Source organism: Xyrauchen texanus, chromosome 38 (assembly GCF_025860055.1).
Source record: "Xyrauchen texanus isolate HMW12.3.18 chromosome 38, RBS_HiC_50CHRs, whole genome shotgun sequence".
NCBI lineage: Eukaryota > Metazoa > Chordata > Actinopteri > Cypriniformes > Catostomidae > Xyrauchen > Xyrauchen texanus.
Window position 1 is genome coordinate 18,261,406 of NC_068313.1, and position 16,119 is coordinate 18,277,524.

General features: G+C 34.8%; 1 protein-coding gene across 1 annotated transcript; it reads right to left on the minus strand.

The window, feature by feature from the left end:
* Positions 1 to 864: 864 nt before the first annotated feature.
* Positions 865 to 14,619, minus strand: LOC127631855 (protein phosphatase 1 regulatory subunit 14A-like). Its single transcript, XM_052110231.1, has 4 exons — positions 14,281 to 14,619; positions 4,793 to 4,873; positions 4,475 to 4,507; positions 865 to 3,569 (listed from the first exon to the last, which is right to left on the minus strand). Exons 1-4 carry the CDS (start codon positions 14,575 to 14,577, stop codon positions 3,444 to 3,446), a joined length of 537 nt encoding a protein of 178 aa, XP_051966191.1. The 5' UTR covers positions 14,578 to 14,619; the 3' UTR covers positions 865 to 3,443.
* Positions 14,620 to 16,119: the final 1,500 nt, after the last annotated feature.

The following is a 16,119-nucleotide window of genomic DNA, read 5'->3' on the forward strand; positions in this document are numbered from 1 at the left end:
TGCTATTTATATCGTTTACATCATAGAAATAAGTGTGACTCTGCCGCTTCAAAGAATTTGCACAGCTCAGGCTGAAAAACAATGATTTGCCTAGTCTAAATAATGATTTCTTTTTTTATTTCATTTTTGCATTTCGTTTTCTTTCTTTGTTCCCTTGTCTCTGATACAGCTATGTGTTTTCATACATTTACAAACATTTGCATACTACTTACTATCTTACAGTGCTGGTGCAGAGTTCAAATCCGTCATTCATGTTTTCCCGTCTTTCAAAATACAAAGTTGAGTACTACAGCTGAATTAGTCAATCTGAGAATCTTTCAAGAATTTGAACTTTATTAGAAGGTCAAATGCAATCAATTGTGATTATAAATGGTTTGTAAACCAAGTGAAGCATATACAATAATCTTACACATTACAAGCTTGTGTAACAAACTAAAAGAGCTAAAAAATGTACTCTTGAAATGGACAGTTGCTTTGCTGCCCACTGCTGTCTTTTTCAGAGGAATGCACTAAAGATACTCTCAAGATCCAACAGGAATGTGCATTTAGAGGGAAAACAAATAGCTGGATCAAGTATTGAAGCATATTTTTCCAGTTATGCCGTGTTTTGTTAACATCAAAGTTGTTACAGATTTTTTACAATAAAATAGTTGAACATCTAAAGCATTTTAAGATGTTTTGGTCTGTTTGATATTAAATATTGCAAAACGTATCGATCCATCGATATTCTAACTGAAGTTTGTGCGTGATTGTTAAAAGGGAGCATTAAACTGCATATAACAAAAAGGAAAATCTATTTCAATTCATGCACAGAAAGCACCAATATACAAAATAATTAAGTGCAGACATACAGTAGATTTATAATTTTATTTGACAACGATGAAATGGGCAATGATAATTTACACAGCATAATTTATTCCTGTGTCCCTTAGCTTGAATGCTATTCTTTTATTTGAAAGAAATCAGGTTACATTTTTATGGGAGGGCCCCACAAAATATAACAAACAGCCCATTATTACTTCAGAAATTAATTGAATATCCATGTTACCACCACTTTTGTTCCATTGAATATAAAAAAAAAAAAAACACAAATGAGATTCAAATACTCATGCAAAAGTTTTTTTTTTTTTTTAAATAGTATTATGTTCAGCCTTTAAAATGAGTGTGTGCTGACTAAAATATAATACATTTGATTCATTATTGTTGGAATGTGAGTCACAAATACGGAACTGCAAACAAGAAAAACTGAAAACAGTTACTAAAAAAAAAACACAATAAGATAAATTGCTGACACAGCTGTTGCACATACAAATATAATGGTGCATGATGCATACCAAAGAATAAAGCGCTAAAATATAAATGCTTGGTAATTCCTTCAAAATTTATAACTTTCATCAAATAGAAATGTTTATTTTGACCAGTTGTTTAACTATTAGTTATCTCAACTTGGAGCAGTTAACACAGTAGCAGCAAAAGAAATGATTAACAACACCTTGGTTAAAAACAAGCCTTCAAAAAGTCCTACATACATAATGGATAAAGCTGACAGTGTTAATCTAAACAGCAAAACATTCACTGATATTCAAGAATGTTTTTGTAAAAAAAATTAATTCTACAAAATCTAACATCTACAGATAAATATCACAACAGGGAATCATTAGAACCATTTTGTAATAAAAAAAAGCACAGTGACAACAATCTTTGGCCCGATTGTGGCAAATCTGTATCTTAGTCATTATAATCTAAAAATCAACAGATTCTCCATGATAAAAATCTGTCCACATGGGTCGACACTTGAAAAGAACAACTGCTAAAGACGGAAAAAATAACAGATAAAAAGAGATAACAATCACTATAAAAATGCGTTGATACTTAAATTTAACTAAAAATGTACTTCATGTGGTAACTTATAAATTTAACTGATTTAATTTGAGTCAAATAAATGATTTAATATTTTTGAATAAACATAAATATATTGGGTCACACCACTGACAGTAAATGTCTGAAGGTAAGATCAGGTAGAAATAGCTCCTCAAGGTAATAAATACACTTTCACATTTTTCAGTGTGAAAGGGATGTACATCTCATTTTTCGATACATACAAAAATTTAAATAAGGATGACACCTTATCACATGCAATTAATTTCGTTTCATCAGGGTACACGGTTATGCTGCATTTCATTCAAGTTGGATGTGGGATATTCCTACTTGATATCTCCATAATCCATTCCCCGATATTCAGAACTGCAGCGCTCCCGTTAGCTTAGCAGTGTTTGACTCTCATTAGAGATGTCTCCTAGCAACCCAACTGATAAACAATGCTGCAGCACTAGCATTTGTGCTTCAGGTTTACGATTATCAAAAGAGATTATGTTTTATACACCCGTTTCTGCAGGCGTTTGTTAAACAAGCTTTAATATCATGTAATGTGGAAACAGACTCATTTATCGATATTACTTAATAAAGTGAATGTTTATCACTTACTTTGTATATCTCCCTGAGTGTCGGCATGTTTGTGTGACATCATGCCCCTGCATCTCGGCGAAATATGTTGAGAATTTCTGCACGAGCCTACAAGATGTAATTATGACTTAAAGATGCATCCATTGCACTTTTCCTTATCAAGTTGTAAAATCCGACTTTCTGAGTTGAATGCAATGCAGCACAACTTTTCAAAACTTGATCTGACACTGAATGCTCCAGCAGCCTAATTTTTTATTTACACTCCTGATGTTGCTATAAGAATGCAAAAAACACTTACCAATTTACTTGAAGTGAAAATCAGTCCTTCTTTCCTGTTTAATAAATTAAGCTATCACACAGTCATGCATCCTTAAATCCATAAGGATCTCTTTCTCAATGGTGATGTGACAGTGACAGCCAACTGTCAGCAAGATCTTGCACTCTTCACTTAAAATTACATCACTTAAGGCGTGATTGCGTCACTCAAGGCCAGCTAGAAGGCCTCGACCGGGACATATCCTAAATATCACACCACCAAGAACAAATAAATCAATCTGATTGGCTGATGAATTTGACAATCTGACTTTAGATGCTCATTCATTTGCACTGTTGAGGGATTCTGTGGAAATTCTTAAGGATTGACGGGGTGGAGCTCAGACTCACATGTTGCTTCGGCTTTGGGCTTCGGGCTTGTGATTTGTGAAACAGTTTTCACACTTCGCTTGTACGCATCAAGGAATAAATTCTTACCGGATAAACTTTGTTTTTCTATATTTGTTTGTAGATTAATTAAGAGCGGGAAGCTATTAAAAATATATAGGCAAAATGGTGATTAAGTGAATGAAAGTGTGAAAAATAGCTGGAAAATTTCCCTTTCTGTGCACATATACTGCTGATGTCCAGTATTAAACATGTTTTAAACAGGAAACTGACCAGTCATAGGTAACGTATGTGTTCATTTGGGAAGGTGCTCTGTGTCTCTAAGTTTCAGAGGATCCCTGGCGATCTGGGAAGATGTGAAGCTGAGGATGTTCAATCCCATTGTTGTGGAGATCCTCTTGTTTCTGGAGGCCATGAAGTTTATTCACCAACTCTGTGATGAAGACCTTGTAAGGATGAGGAGGAAAAGCAGATTATCAGAGAAAAAAATGTATTAATGATAGACATGATTCAGCATTGGAATGAGACAATGTTGTATGCAATCACAGGAATGCCAACATATATCTCTCTCCAGGTATTATACTGTAGAACTCTTTGGTTGTGATCTTAATAGTTTATCAGTACCAAAACAGTTCTATCAGTGAATATTTTCATTCATTCTGGTCATTCTAGAATTTTTATGGTTAACACTTGAGCTTTGTTTGACTGTTAATGAAACCATTCAGATGAAAAACAATCCAGTAGCTTGCAACTAAATTCTTCCAGAAAAGGTGCAGCCCAGTTTTATTCTACTTTAATCCTGCATTTCAACAACTTGTTAATGTATTAAAAAAATCATCACCAATTTGGACATTTAGGGCAGTTCAGGGTAAGAACAATGCAACTAACTGACCTATTAATACCTGAATTTCTTTAAAGCATTGACCAGTCACTACCAACTTTTACCAACTTTAACAACAGGGGGCAGCAGAGGACGATGGCACAGTTGTTGAAGCATATGAAATGTGATGAAATGTGACTTGTTCTTCAGTGGTGAAATTGTAATTTTACTGCTAACAAAGGGGAAACTTTATGTGTATAATTCCTTCCACATATAAAAGCATGTTTTGATAAAGGGACTTCAAGTTTCGAGTTTTCATCAACACTATTTCCCTCAGTGTGTCAGTGAATCACTCGGTTTATAGTAAACCTGAAACTGTAGGGGTTATTTTGTTAAAGATTGGCTTTATGTAGAAAAGGACAGTGCAGCTTTGTTTTAAATGTGGTAACATTTACTGTATTTCCCAGGGTGTAAAAATTGATAGGTTGAACAGGAGAAAAAAGGGAGCGAAAAACAGGTATGCTGACTTACTTCTGTGTTGTTACTGCAGGTATTAAGGATGTCCTGTTAGAAAAAGAAAATCAAGAGATTGAATAAACAAATTAACAAAATGCAGCAGGACAGTGTTAGACAGGGTTCTCTTCCCTGCTGAAAAGAATGGCTTAGACTTTCTGCTTGTTTTTTCTGATGCATGTTGATCATGGAAATATTTCTGGTTAAGCTAATTGAGAAGCCTGGTGCATGGGAAACAAGCATCCAACACCTAACATACTGGTGACCACTGAGCAATGCTGGTCTTTACAGCAGAGTTTCCTCAACATAGAAACAACAGTTTGAAAGAGCAGATACCTGCAGCTTCTTTGTCCGCTCTTCATCACTCTGTAGATCCAGTAGCTCATCAATGTTCACTTCCTCAGGCATCTCATCTTCCTGTGAGGAGAGAAACAGTCAAACAATAACTCTTAAACATCACAGAGTTCCTTTTCATTTCTGCTGTGCACTCCTTCCACAACATCTTTACTTGTTTACATCTGTCGGTGTGATTTCTAATGCATCATTTCACATATAGTGCAAAGAGTGTGTTACACAATTAACTCTTGCATTAATAATGCACATTCATAATGTATTCTCGATTGACTGCCCACCACAGAAATCAATGAATCTCTTGCCAAGTGGTCTGTAAAGGTTAGATGTCATACTAAATGAGTACTTCATGAAATCATAAGGTGGCACAGCATGCATTCGTTTGGTCTTACAGAGCTAAAATCAAAGCATTGTCTCCTGCTCTACTCAGCAGCTGTCAAACTAGGTCAAACTAACTGTCAAACTAGCCAGGCAGCTGTCACTCAACACTAATCTATTGTGTTGGGATGAACTAGTCCCTCCCTACCCTACAAAATACACCTATAGTGTTAACCAAACAACACATTGATGTCAAAACTCAGTGTCATTTTACTTGGATTGTGGTATATTGCTCACAGCACATAGTGTGTGTGTGTATATATATATATATATATATATATATATATAAAAACAAAAATATTCTTTATATATGAATGTATTTATGTGCTGCGAGCAATACACAATTAACACATTATTAAACTGTCTCTCTGGAATACTCGATTCAGAGCATTCAAGAGAGACTGTAGTAAAAACTTCATTGGAGTCTTTCACCATTTAATGGTGAACATAAATCGGTTGATAAATGGCTAGAAGCTCATAAAAACAAAACAAAAACATTGCTCTGAAGAACAAAGCACCTTTAAGAAACACAAAGATGGGGGAGAACTTAAAATAGAGGAAGACATGTTACATTGTCGATGATTGTGTTAGTCCATAGCAACAATAGCTATGATAATTTTCCTAATAATATCAAAATTAATCTTGTTGTTAATCTTGATATTGTTGCAATGTTCAAATTTGCTAGGCCAACTGATTAAACCACTTCAGGAGCCCCATTTTGCGTCAGGGTCCTGATCACCCTACCTTGGTTTATATTGTGCTAATGACAAGCTGACTGAACATTAGGTACATACATATGTATTATAAATGCCTGGCTGTATTATAATTATAAATCTATAAATGTACAACATATATATTATAAATCTTTGCAGCACTGGAAATTTAATTTTGTCTATTGGAAATTGGTGTACTTGCAGAATTGCCACACAATATTTGTACCGTGCTCATCTGTGTTTGGAAAATTATTTGGGCTTCATGTTCCATTCTGTTGTGGCTTAAGTTGGGTTAACTCAACTTGAAAGTAGGCCAAGGGCAATTTTCAGAACCCTCTTGTAAATCATTCACAGAAGCCAAACCTGCTTAAAACCCTCCACTCACCAGTGACATAAAATAGCCTTTTGGGAAATGAAAGCATAACACCAGTCACCATATTTTCATACCAAATTGGCTTGATCGGGTAATCATTTATTTGCATTCTTGATAACCTCTGTACTTACTGGTCTTGGGTAGTGCTGTGATTTCACAGAAGAAACAAATATCTGGAATTTGGAAAAGATGCAGCCATCTGTTTCAGTTTTAATGTTTGCACATTATACAGATGAATAAAGCCAATTTTCAAGTGAAACAGCAGTTCTTGGGAATAAAAAAAAAAAAAAAAAAGGGGGTTGTACAAAATACTTTCCCACAAGTCATAATATAAATTAGACAATCAAATAAGTGAGAACAAGAGCAGAGTCATATAATGTGGTGGTATTTAATCTAAACTTATCAATTAATTTCACATTTACAGAATGTTATCACTTGTTAGTGGTAAGTTCCAAATTACAAAATTAAACAGTACACCCACACTACAGGTCAATGCTGGTCAAGCAAGCCAAAGCGTTTCCTAATAAGTTATGGAGAACCATAGGGAACAAAGTTGGCGTGGGAGAACTTTACAAATTCTGAAACTAACACCACCCTGTCAAAAGGTCAATCAGACTAAGATCCAAGCCGAAACCCCTACAGGGGCATCAGTGACCTTTCTTTTAACTCCAAATGCCACTGAAATGCTGTGAAACAACCATGCCCCCTCACACACTGAGCAACCTTTCAGTAAGTTTGTAAGTTTATGACATTGCTTTAGATTTTGTGGTTAAGCAAAGGAACTGTGTTCAACCAATTGTGTACACTCACATGAAAAGTAGTACACTAAATAGGGTTGTTGACATTATTGCTTCATTACATTTGATAACATAATTATTCCATAATGAAAATAACATCTAAGGGGCCCTTCACACAGGACACATTTTCAGACAGATATCACGGTCAATTTAGCAACAGTAGGTTGAAAGTTCTGCTGCTGAAATCAGTTTGTGCTTAATGAAATTCAAATCACTGCCCCCAGTGGTTGAAGCTAAAAAGTGTTGAACGTACTGAATGTGTTAGCTCCATTTTTCCAGGTAAATTGTCCACAGAGTGGTGCCAAAAGAGAGTTGTATTTTTTGTTGTACATGATGTTATAAAGTCAGTAGGAAAGCATATTTTATTAACTCTAACCCCTAACCCAAACCCCAACCCTAAAGCTAACATTCAGTGGAGGACAAAAATGACATTTAAAGCTGAAGTGCGTAACTTTTTTGGTGTTAAAATACCTTCTCCTATCCCATCTTGATATGCAGCGACAACTTGAAGTAATCCATTTATAAGTTAATTTTCTTGAAAACTGTAAACACTGTGGGCCCAATTTTAAGAGAGCTAGCATCAAGCGCAGTGCTATGCCATAAGTCTTAAGCATAAAGCATTTGCAACATACAAAATGGCTGGATTAAGTGCAATTTAATTCTGAAGTTTTCTCCGGTTATTATTCCACTGTCTGCATCCTCTCATATAGTTCATTCCCTCAAGCAACAATATAGCTGATCAACGATATAGACCAAGACAGCACATTCATAAGAAGCTGGCAGTCTAGATGGACTGTATACAATGAATTAGAAGAATAAATTACGTTATACATTGTCAGGAATATTTCTATAACAGTGACACGCTTTTTACTCTCTCCAACTTCTTCTACCGGCCCTTTTTGCAGTGACTTAAAAATCACTCTACGACAACAGCTGGAAGTATACCTTTAGACTTACAAATTAGACCATACAACTGTAAATTTAAACATAGTAATAATAATAATTGAAAAATAAACCATGACCTATAGATAGTTTAACACAAATCTTATACATTTTTGTTTCATGTGAAACGGCTACTACAACTTGGATTGTCAGAGACATAATCTGATGTTCCACTATATTTTTTATAGTTTGGACATTTTTATTTACCACCTGCTGGTGGAATCTCCAAACTGCAAATGCAGGAACTGAGTTGAATGTTTATTTTTTTCAAATGTCTTGGTGCAACAACCTATTTCTCAGAAAAATAGCAAACTGCGCTTTGTGTTGAGAGTTAATATGCATTATTAATAAAAATGATATATACTTTCTTACATGCTAAAATTAGAAATTTCCTAACCCATACTTGTAAAAAAAAAAAAAAAGTACATCTTTTATTTTATACAAAAGTAACCATTTAAACAGTGCAGATGCACTCAAGAACACATCCTGTGTCAACTGCATGCATATGATCTTGTTTATCTAAATCTGTTACATTTCTGGCTAATCAGTCTATTTTTGTTGATCATTATGTACAATATGATCTCTGACACCTCTGGGCTTTACTTTGTGGTAAACTGCTTCTGATAAAACATGGACACTTTCACCTTTTACTGAAAGCATGAATCACTCCAAATGGTTTAGCATCAGCCGACTCCCCCAGGGTTGTGATTCAGTCCCCTCCAGGCCAGTAGCTACTATAGTCTGTTTTCTTCTTATGCAGAGTTTACATTCCTTAAAACAGCTGTACAACTGATTCAAATGCACATTTGTGTAAGTTTTTATATGTGTTAAGATCAGAGACATACAGCGTGAATACAGTTGATAAATCAACATCTACGTTTGGAAATGTCGGTTAGTTTACTTATATTTCATTAAAAAATTTTATACATTTAAGTACATTTTTAATCAACATTTCTCTTGCTTTGTTTGCAATCTTGGATTTATTTTTTCACTAAGCTTGAACCGTTGGACTGGGAAATGTCTTGCGAGAGTCATATGCAGCATTCATGCACTGTTTATCGTGTTTATTTAGGGTCTCACAGAAACACTACATCTACCCCTACCCCTGAACTTAACCCTAACGCTACAATTTTAACATTACAAATGTCTCTCGCATAACATTTCTAGAAAGATGGCTCCCTTCAAGACAAAACCCTCATCGTAATGCATTATTGGATTGCCTATTCGTAAATCATGCGATGCTGCCTTATAATTTGGCTAAAATTGAGGCAGCATAATTAAGTTGCCTTCCTTCATGTCAGGAGCGTGCCGATGTCTTACCTGGCTGCCTTCTAGGCGGCCCACTAGGTTTTGGAACAGAGCAACTGTGTTATTCAACACTAGACACTTACACTAAAGCTTTCATGTATTCTCTCAACTAAAATTTCTAAACTAAAATTTAATTGGGTGGTAAGTTATTAATGTTTATTTTTCACCACTGCATAAAACACAAATCTGCTAAAGTGTCCGAAACGTTTGTGTGCTAGTTCAAGTCCCGTGGGAATGAAGAACTAAAAAAATGGATGCCATTGGATGAATCTTTTGAGTGTTGATGAGTGCTTGTTTAAGCATTGAAAGGGCAAGAGTATATTTTAACGTAAATGTTAGAAAGCCAGCAAAGGCACATAATGTAATTAGTAAGGTCAACCCATTTCAGCCCATTTCACAGGCACGTTTGCCAGTAATGTGGAACAGCTTATTGTTACATCACAGTGTATGGAGTCCTGAGGACAGATGATGCACAAAGGATTTGACATTTTACTCTGATTGGACAGAGCTAATGTGAGAGCTGCTGAAGGGATCGCACAGTGCTCCATCAGATTTTATCTACAGCACTTAACAACAGTAAATGCAGTATTATAATAATGAGCAGTATGTAGTTCACAATGCAAAATTATGTGTCACTATGAAAGGGTGTGAAAGTAGAAATTATTTTTTGTGGTGCTTGCATGTGCAAAAGTCACTACTATGATGCTAAGGATAGTTGCTTGGGCATTGCTAGCTGGTTGCTTACTGTTCCAAGTCAAAAGATGGTTTTATGGGATATATTCTCCTGCTTTATTTTTTTTTTTTTTTTAAAGTTGCAAGTCTGATGTTGTAAAAATAAATGTATAAAGGATTAAAATTTAAAAAAGATTGTGTGCTGTGTTTTTATGATTTCTAGAGGATCACACCATCACCGTATAAGTCACATCTGTAACACAAAGTTTCGTGACTCGAGGTTTGTATCATGAGTGAAGTCAGGCATGGAATTAAATATGTACTCGCCCCTGGACCACATACAGACGTTCAGCAGACCACAAAGAGGCTATAATCTTGGCTTTTGATTCAGCTTTGATACAGTTGTGGCCTAATGGCAGAGGACTAATGGCCATGTTTAATGGGGCTTTTGCTGTCCTGTTTGTGGACCAATAGGTAGCGATTAGTTATTTTGTGGGATGGGGGTGGAGGACAGTTGCAAGAGGGCTTTCTTTGTGTGATACAGTGACATATGGGGTCTTCATTTCCACAGCCCCCATCCCCCTCACACATAAGAAACACCCCATGAGACAAATATACCAATCAATCAATCCCAGGACCAGTGTTAAAAGCAGACCGTTGTCCTGCTACCGGCAGGAAATGAAGATCACTTCATAAAGATTCAAATAGATTATTGTGTGTGATATTCTGCCATAATATGAATGTGTCCAGTGACTACAGAAAAACATTTCAGTGTTATTTATGAGGATCTTCTAATGTCTGCTTCACCTTTTAATGTGCAGATGCAGAACCACACGGAGATGTGTAACACTGTCCTCCACTGATTGGATAGAATCAGCCTGATTATTGCCAGTTTTGAGGTTTGTGTAATTCAATCAGTAAGTTCACATGCATACTAATACACTGATAACTACCAATAATCATTGTATACCAAAAAATCTGACAATGCAAGAGAACCGTGTTGACACCTGAAATCATCGGATTATTCTCTGCTTTTGACTTACAACATAACATGCACACAACACTTGCACAAATTGAATAAGCTGGTAAAGATGCCGGAAAATGTGTTTACATGAGACACAAAATCAGGGTATTTGTAAAAATCTACCTGTGTTGATCGGTTTATGCTTGAACCATTTATGACCTTACCCAGATAAAGGAGATTCATTTATGGTGTTTACATGAACACAAGTTGTCGACTTATTAAGCATAAACGGTTAACATTTGCGCATGTAAACGCGCCAAAGTTTAGAGACCAAATATCCCCGCGTGGATAGTACAACCTGAAATCACTTTCTTGGCCAGCCAGTGGTCCAAGCAAGGAAAATTGCTTAAAAAACATTAATGAAAATATAACAAAAAATGCAAAAGGGGTTCATGTGAGGGTTAGATTTATGGGTAGGGGATAGAAAAATAGCATTAGCTCATGGAAAGTTCACACCCTGATAGAAAAACAAACCCTTCACGTAAATTTTATTAGACCATCACTTTCAGATGGTTTTGTAAAAGGGCATTAACTGCAAGTTTGCCAAACAATGACATTCAAATGTAATTAAATTGAACTTAATGAATATCAAAAGCTTTTTTTAAATGCTTCAACACTCTGCATTACAAGCCAATCAAGTGCTAGTGTGCAGAATCACAGAGCAGTAGGGGAATATCCATCTCATCCTCCAACATCACAAAAAGATAACTAATTTCATCACCTTATAGGAAAATTTCAGTCTAACCAGATAACTGGTACCTCTCTTTGGTTTTTATTTAGTTTAAAGTGTGCAAATCCAAGCCATACATTGATTACATAATTTCAGAACTGTGTTTATCATGGCAACATGCCATGCAGGCTTATGTGCATTCCAGTGTCAGAGCCCAAGCACTTTTTACCCTTACATTCACTATCACAAAGCCCAATCAAGCCCATTGACTGTCAGTATTTTTGTTATTCAGGCGCCTGTTGGCATCCCTAAGGTCCAGAAAGCTCTCCATGTAAGGCAAGCATGCAAAATACAATTTTAAGTCTTTAAAATCAGCTGCCTGATCTTTCCCATGTTGCTCATGGGACCTGTTCCCTCCATTTACCAGAACTGGTACATTTTGTGACAAAGTGTGAGGTAAAAATCGTCAGCATATATGTCTGTGGTGTTAACCAAAGCCTTGTAGATTAGAACGTTTGATAATACGGAGTATTAAGTAAGTTATTAATGGCTCTTCATGCAAACCTTTTGGAATATGTGCTTGCATCAACATCATTTAAAAAAATATAAATAAAAAAATAAATAAAATAAAAAATCTCCCAAATTATACCAATAGCTTTCTTTGCTTTTTTACTATGGAAACATAAAGGTTATAATTTAGCACTGCCAAAGTTTCAGCTTTTGAAGCAGAACCCCCTGCTGTTCCGGCACCTTAGATTCGAAAAAAAGGCTTTCGTCCCATTTCTTGTATTCTCCGATGCAGTTTTTGTTTGATCCCATTGACACATTCTGTCTCTATTGAGCGAGTGTACTTGTACAAAAATATTTCAAGCTCATTATGCTTCGCTCTAGTCAGTTATATGCATGTGAACAATTTATTTTTTTTATTTTGTGCTTGTACATTGCGGTACTTAAATTTGTTTTTAAAATTTGTTCAGATCCATTTAATGATTTGTTCAGTGACCATTTCTGGTGATGGCTTGTGTGACATGTGTCACTGAATCAATGATCAAAAGAAAATGTTAATCCTTTAAAATGTTTATGTCTACAGCCCTACAAAGAGACTTTAGTCAAGGTTTTAAGCATTATAAGAACAAAGCAAATATATAATTTATATATTTTGTGAGCTGCTAAGCATGACTTTTATCAAAGACAACAATAATAGTCATAATAATAATTATGAGTTTCAATAATGTCCGTAAAATGTATTAAAAAGCATGCCTGCATATCTGTTCACTTCAGTATAATGCACAAGTGTTCTAAGAACACAGCAGATCAATCTTTTTTCCTACAGTTTGTCTAGTGCACACCAACATAGAGGTAAATAAACAGGAGTTGATAATATAGCTTTACATTTTTAACACAGATCTAATAATCTGCTTAAATTGACAAAAAGAACCGATCAAATTTTTACCTCACATATATAATATAAATGCAAAACTTAATGAAGACTCATGCACTGATATAATCTCCACTTACAATGTGTGCTTAAAAGAAGGATTGTCTTTTGATTTTTTTATGCAGTTAATTTTATTTAATGCTGCCGATCAAGAACGATATGCCAATAAATATTTCTCATATTTGTGTTCATCAACTCTAGACTATTCATTTAGATCAGCATCAATGTGATAAAAACATGGATAAATTAGCATTATTGAAAGCAGGTTTATAGAAATGAATGGAGCGGTGTTGATTACACTGTCTACATAAGGTTTTATTTTCAGCTAATGAAACTTGCCTGTGATTGAATGGATTGTTGCTCAATCAGCCCAAAGTAACCTAACACAAACAGTACTCCATACAAATCCACCATTTGGACTCAATATTGGTTTAGATTAAAAAAGTGCTTGGGACAAAATCACCTTTTTAAAGAGCGCCAGCCAGCTACGCCCTTGCAGTGGCACTATAGTGAAAATGCTTCCAAGGCAGTGAAGAATTTTTAAACTCTTATAATTTATATAATGATAGACAAATCATTAAAACAGCTTCCCAGTCAAATCGATTCATCTGAAAGAAAAACGTCTATGAATTACATACCAAACAGTCCTATTAATAAATACATATTTAGACACCTGTTTATTTATTCAAACTTGATTATACATTATATTTTATTATTATTTTTAACCCATGAATACAATGATTCATAAATTGGCAAAATAAATAAAATTTGACTAAGCCTTACCCCTACCCCTCCATTTTGGGTCCATATTATGTGACACCTGCTTAATATTTGAGGCACGCAGCTTTAATAGGTACACGTGGATATGGTGATTTTAAAACTACGCCCCACTTTGACAAAAGGCTTGCACTGTTAGATAGCCTATTATTGCATATTACCAATGAATAATTAATACAACAATTCCACATGAGCACATTTTTCAGCAACGCGTTGTGCTGCTGGAAGATCTTATTGTTTATTGTCATTAAATAATCACAGAATTTATTAAATGTATTCAATCAATTCAAATGTATTCAATCAATTCAAATGTATTCAATCAATTCAATTTCTTCTCCTTTTTATTTGCTTAATTTCAATCATTGCAACAAGGTTACTCACCCTTCCCAAATACATCTCGTCAAGTCCGGTATCTATCCACTTTTCCACATCTAAGCGTCTCTGGAGTTCCTTTCTGTTATATTTTACGGTGACACGCGCTTGTCTCTTCTGCACGCTCAGTCCAGCTTCCCTGCCGGCACCTCGGTTCGGTGAGTGGACTTTATTGTTATACCGCCTCCCCACACGATTCGCAGCCATCTCCATACTGACTGTCGGATAGACACTTGAACAAAAATAATTGATCAAGTATCTGGCAGAGTAGGTGCGTCCCTCTGGCACGAGGGAGCGCGGAAACATCCAGAGTGCAATAAAGTGCGCTCTGCCGCAGGGTCCTAGTGCTGCGAGGTTGCTGACTTGCTATATTCAAACATAGGCCTACAAAATACAAAAATAAATATAGAATAATTATTATAATTATATAGATAATACAACTATTTGCAATATCAAATCAAATTACATGATGAATATAAATATAATAAAAACAGAATAATAATAATGCTTATAATAATGAAAGGAATAATTCACCCAAAAATGAAAATTCCAATCATTTACCCTCATGCCTTCCCACATGTGTATGACTTTCTTTCATCTGCTGAACACAAACAAAGATTTTTAGAAGAATATTTCAGCTCTGTAGATCCATTTAATGCAAGTGAGTTGTGACCAGAACTTTTAAGCTCCAAAAAGCACATAAAGGCAGCATAAAAGTAATCCATAAAACTGAATAAATATGTGACTTCAGAAATAATGTGAAAGGAATGGGTGAGAAATAGATACATTTTTTTAGACTTTTTTTTTTTTTTTACTAAAAATCTCAACTTACATGTTCTTTTGTTTTTAGTGATTCACATTCTTTATGTATATTGCCACCTGCTAGGCAGGGAGGATAATTTGTAGTAATAAAGGACTTAAATATGAATCTGTTTTTCACCCACACACACACCTATCATATCGCTTCTGAAGACGTGGATTTATGTGGAGTTGTATGGATTACTTTTACGCTGCCTTAATGTCCTTTTTGGAGCTTCAAAGTTCTGGCCACAATTCACTTGCATTAATTAAATGGACCAATAGAGTTGAGATATTCTTCTAAAAATCTAAATTTGTGTTCTGAAGAAGAAAGAAAGTAAAACACATCTGGGATGGCATCAGGGTTAGCAAATGATGAGAATTTTTAATTTTGGGTGAACTATCCCTTTAATTCTAAAATGGCTACCAAAAACTAAAATAAGCATGTAGGCCTAATAAAGAACACAAATACAAAATCCAGGATGCAAAAAAAATTAAAATTATTTTTTTTTACAAAAACATGGTTGATCTTAATGGAACAAGTTGAACTGAAATAAATGACAAGCCTCCTGTCTAGTTATTCATCTTATAGCCAAAAATCTGTGTATTGTGACTTATTTATGTGGTGTGATATTAAAAATATTGTCTCACTTTTCCATGAGACTTTATAATATAAAATATAATTCTACATATTATTGACTATGAACCCGGAAGAATGCAGATCTGCTCATTGTTTTTTAAAAAAGTGAATTATTTTTTATTTTTTTTTACCACATTATGCTCCCAAGATGTTATCTGTTCTTCCTGGACTAATCATTTATGAAAATTAATCGCATCAAACCATCTATTAACCACTTATTTCCAGGATAAAGAATACTTGTCTCTACTCTAATGGATTTTATCATGTTAAAAAAATTTGTAGATTTAAAAAAGGAAAAATGCAATTTATTTTAATTAATTTAGTATATATATACTGTATCTCACAAATATATATATAATTCTCACAAAACTTGCCTATTATTCTCTGAACCCTGTCAGATGTCAGATTTA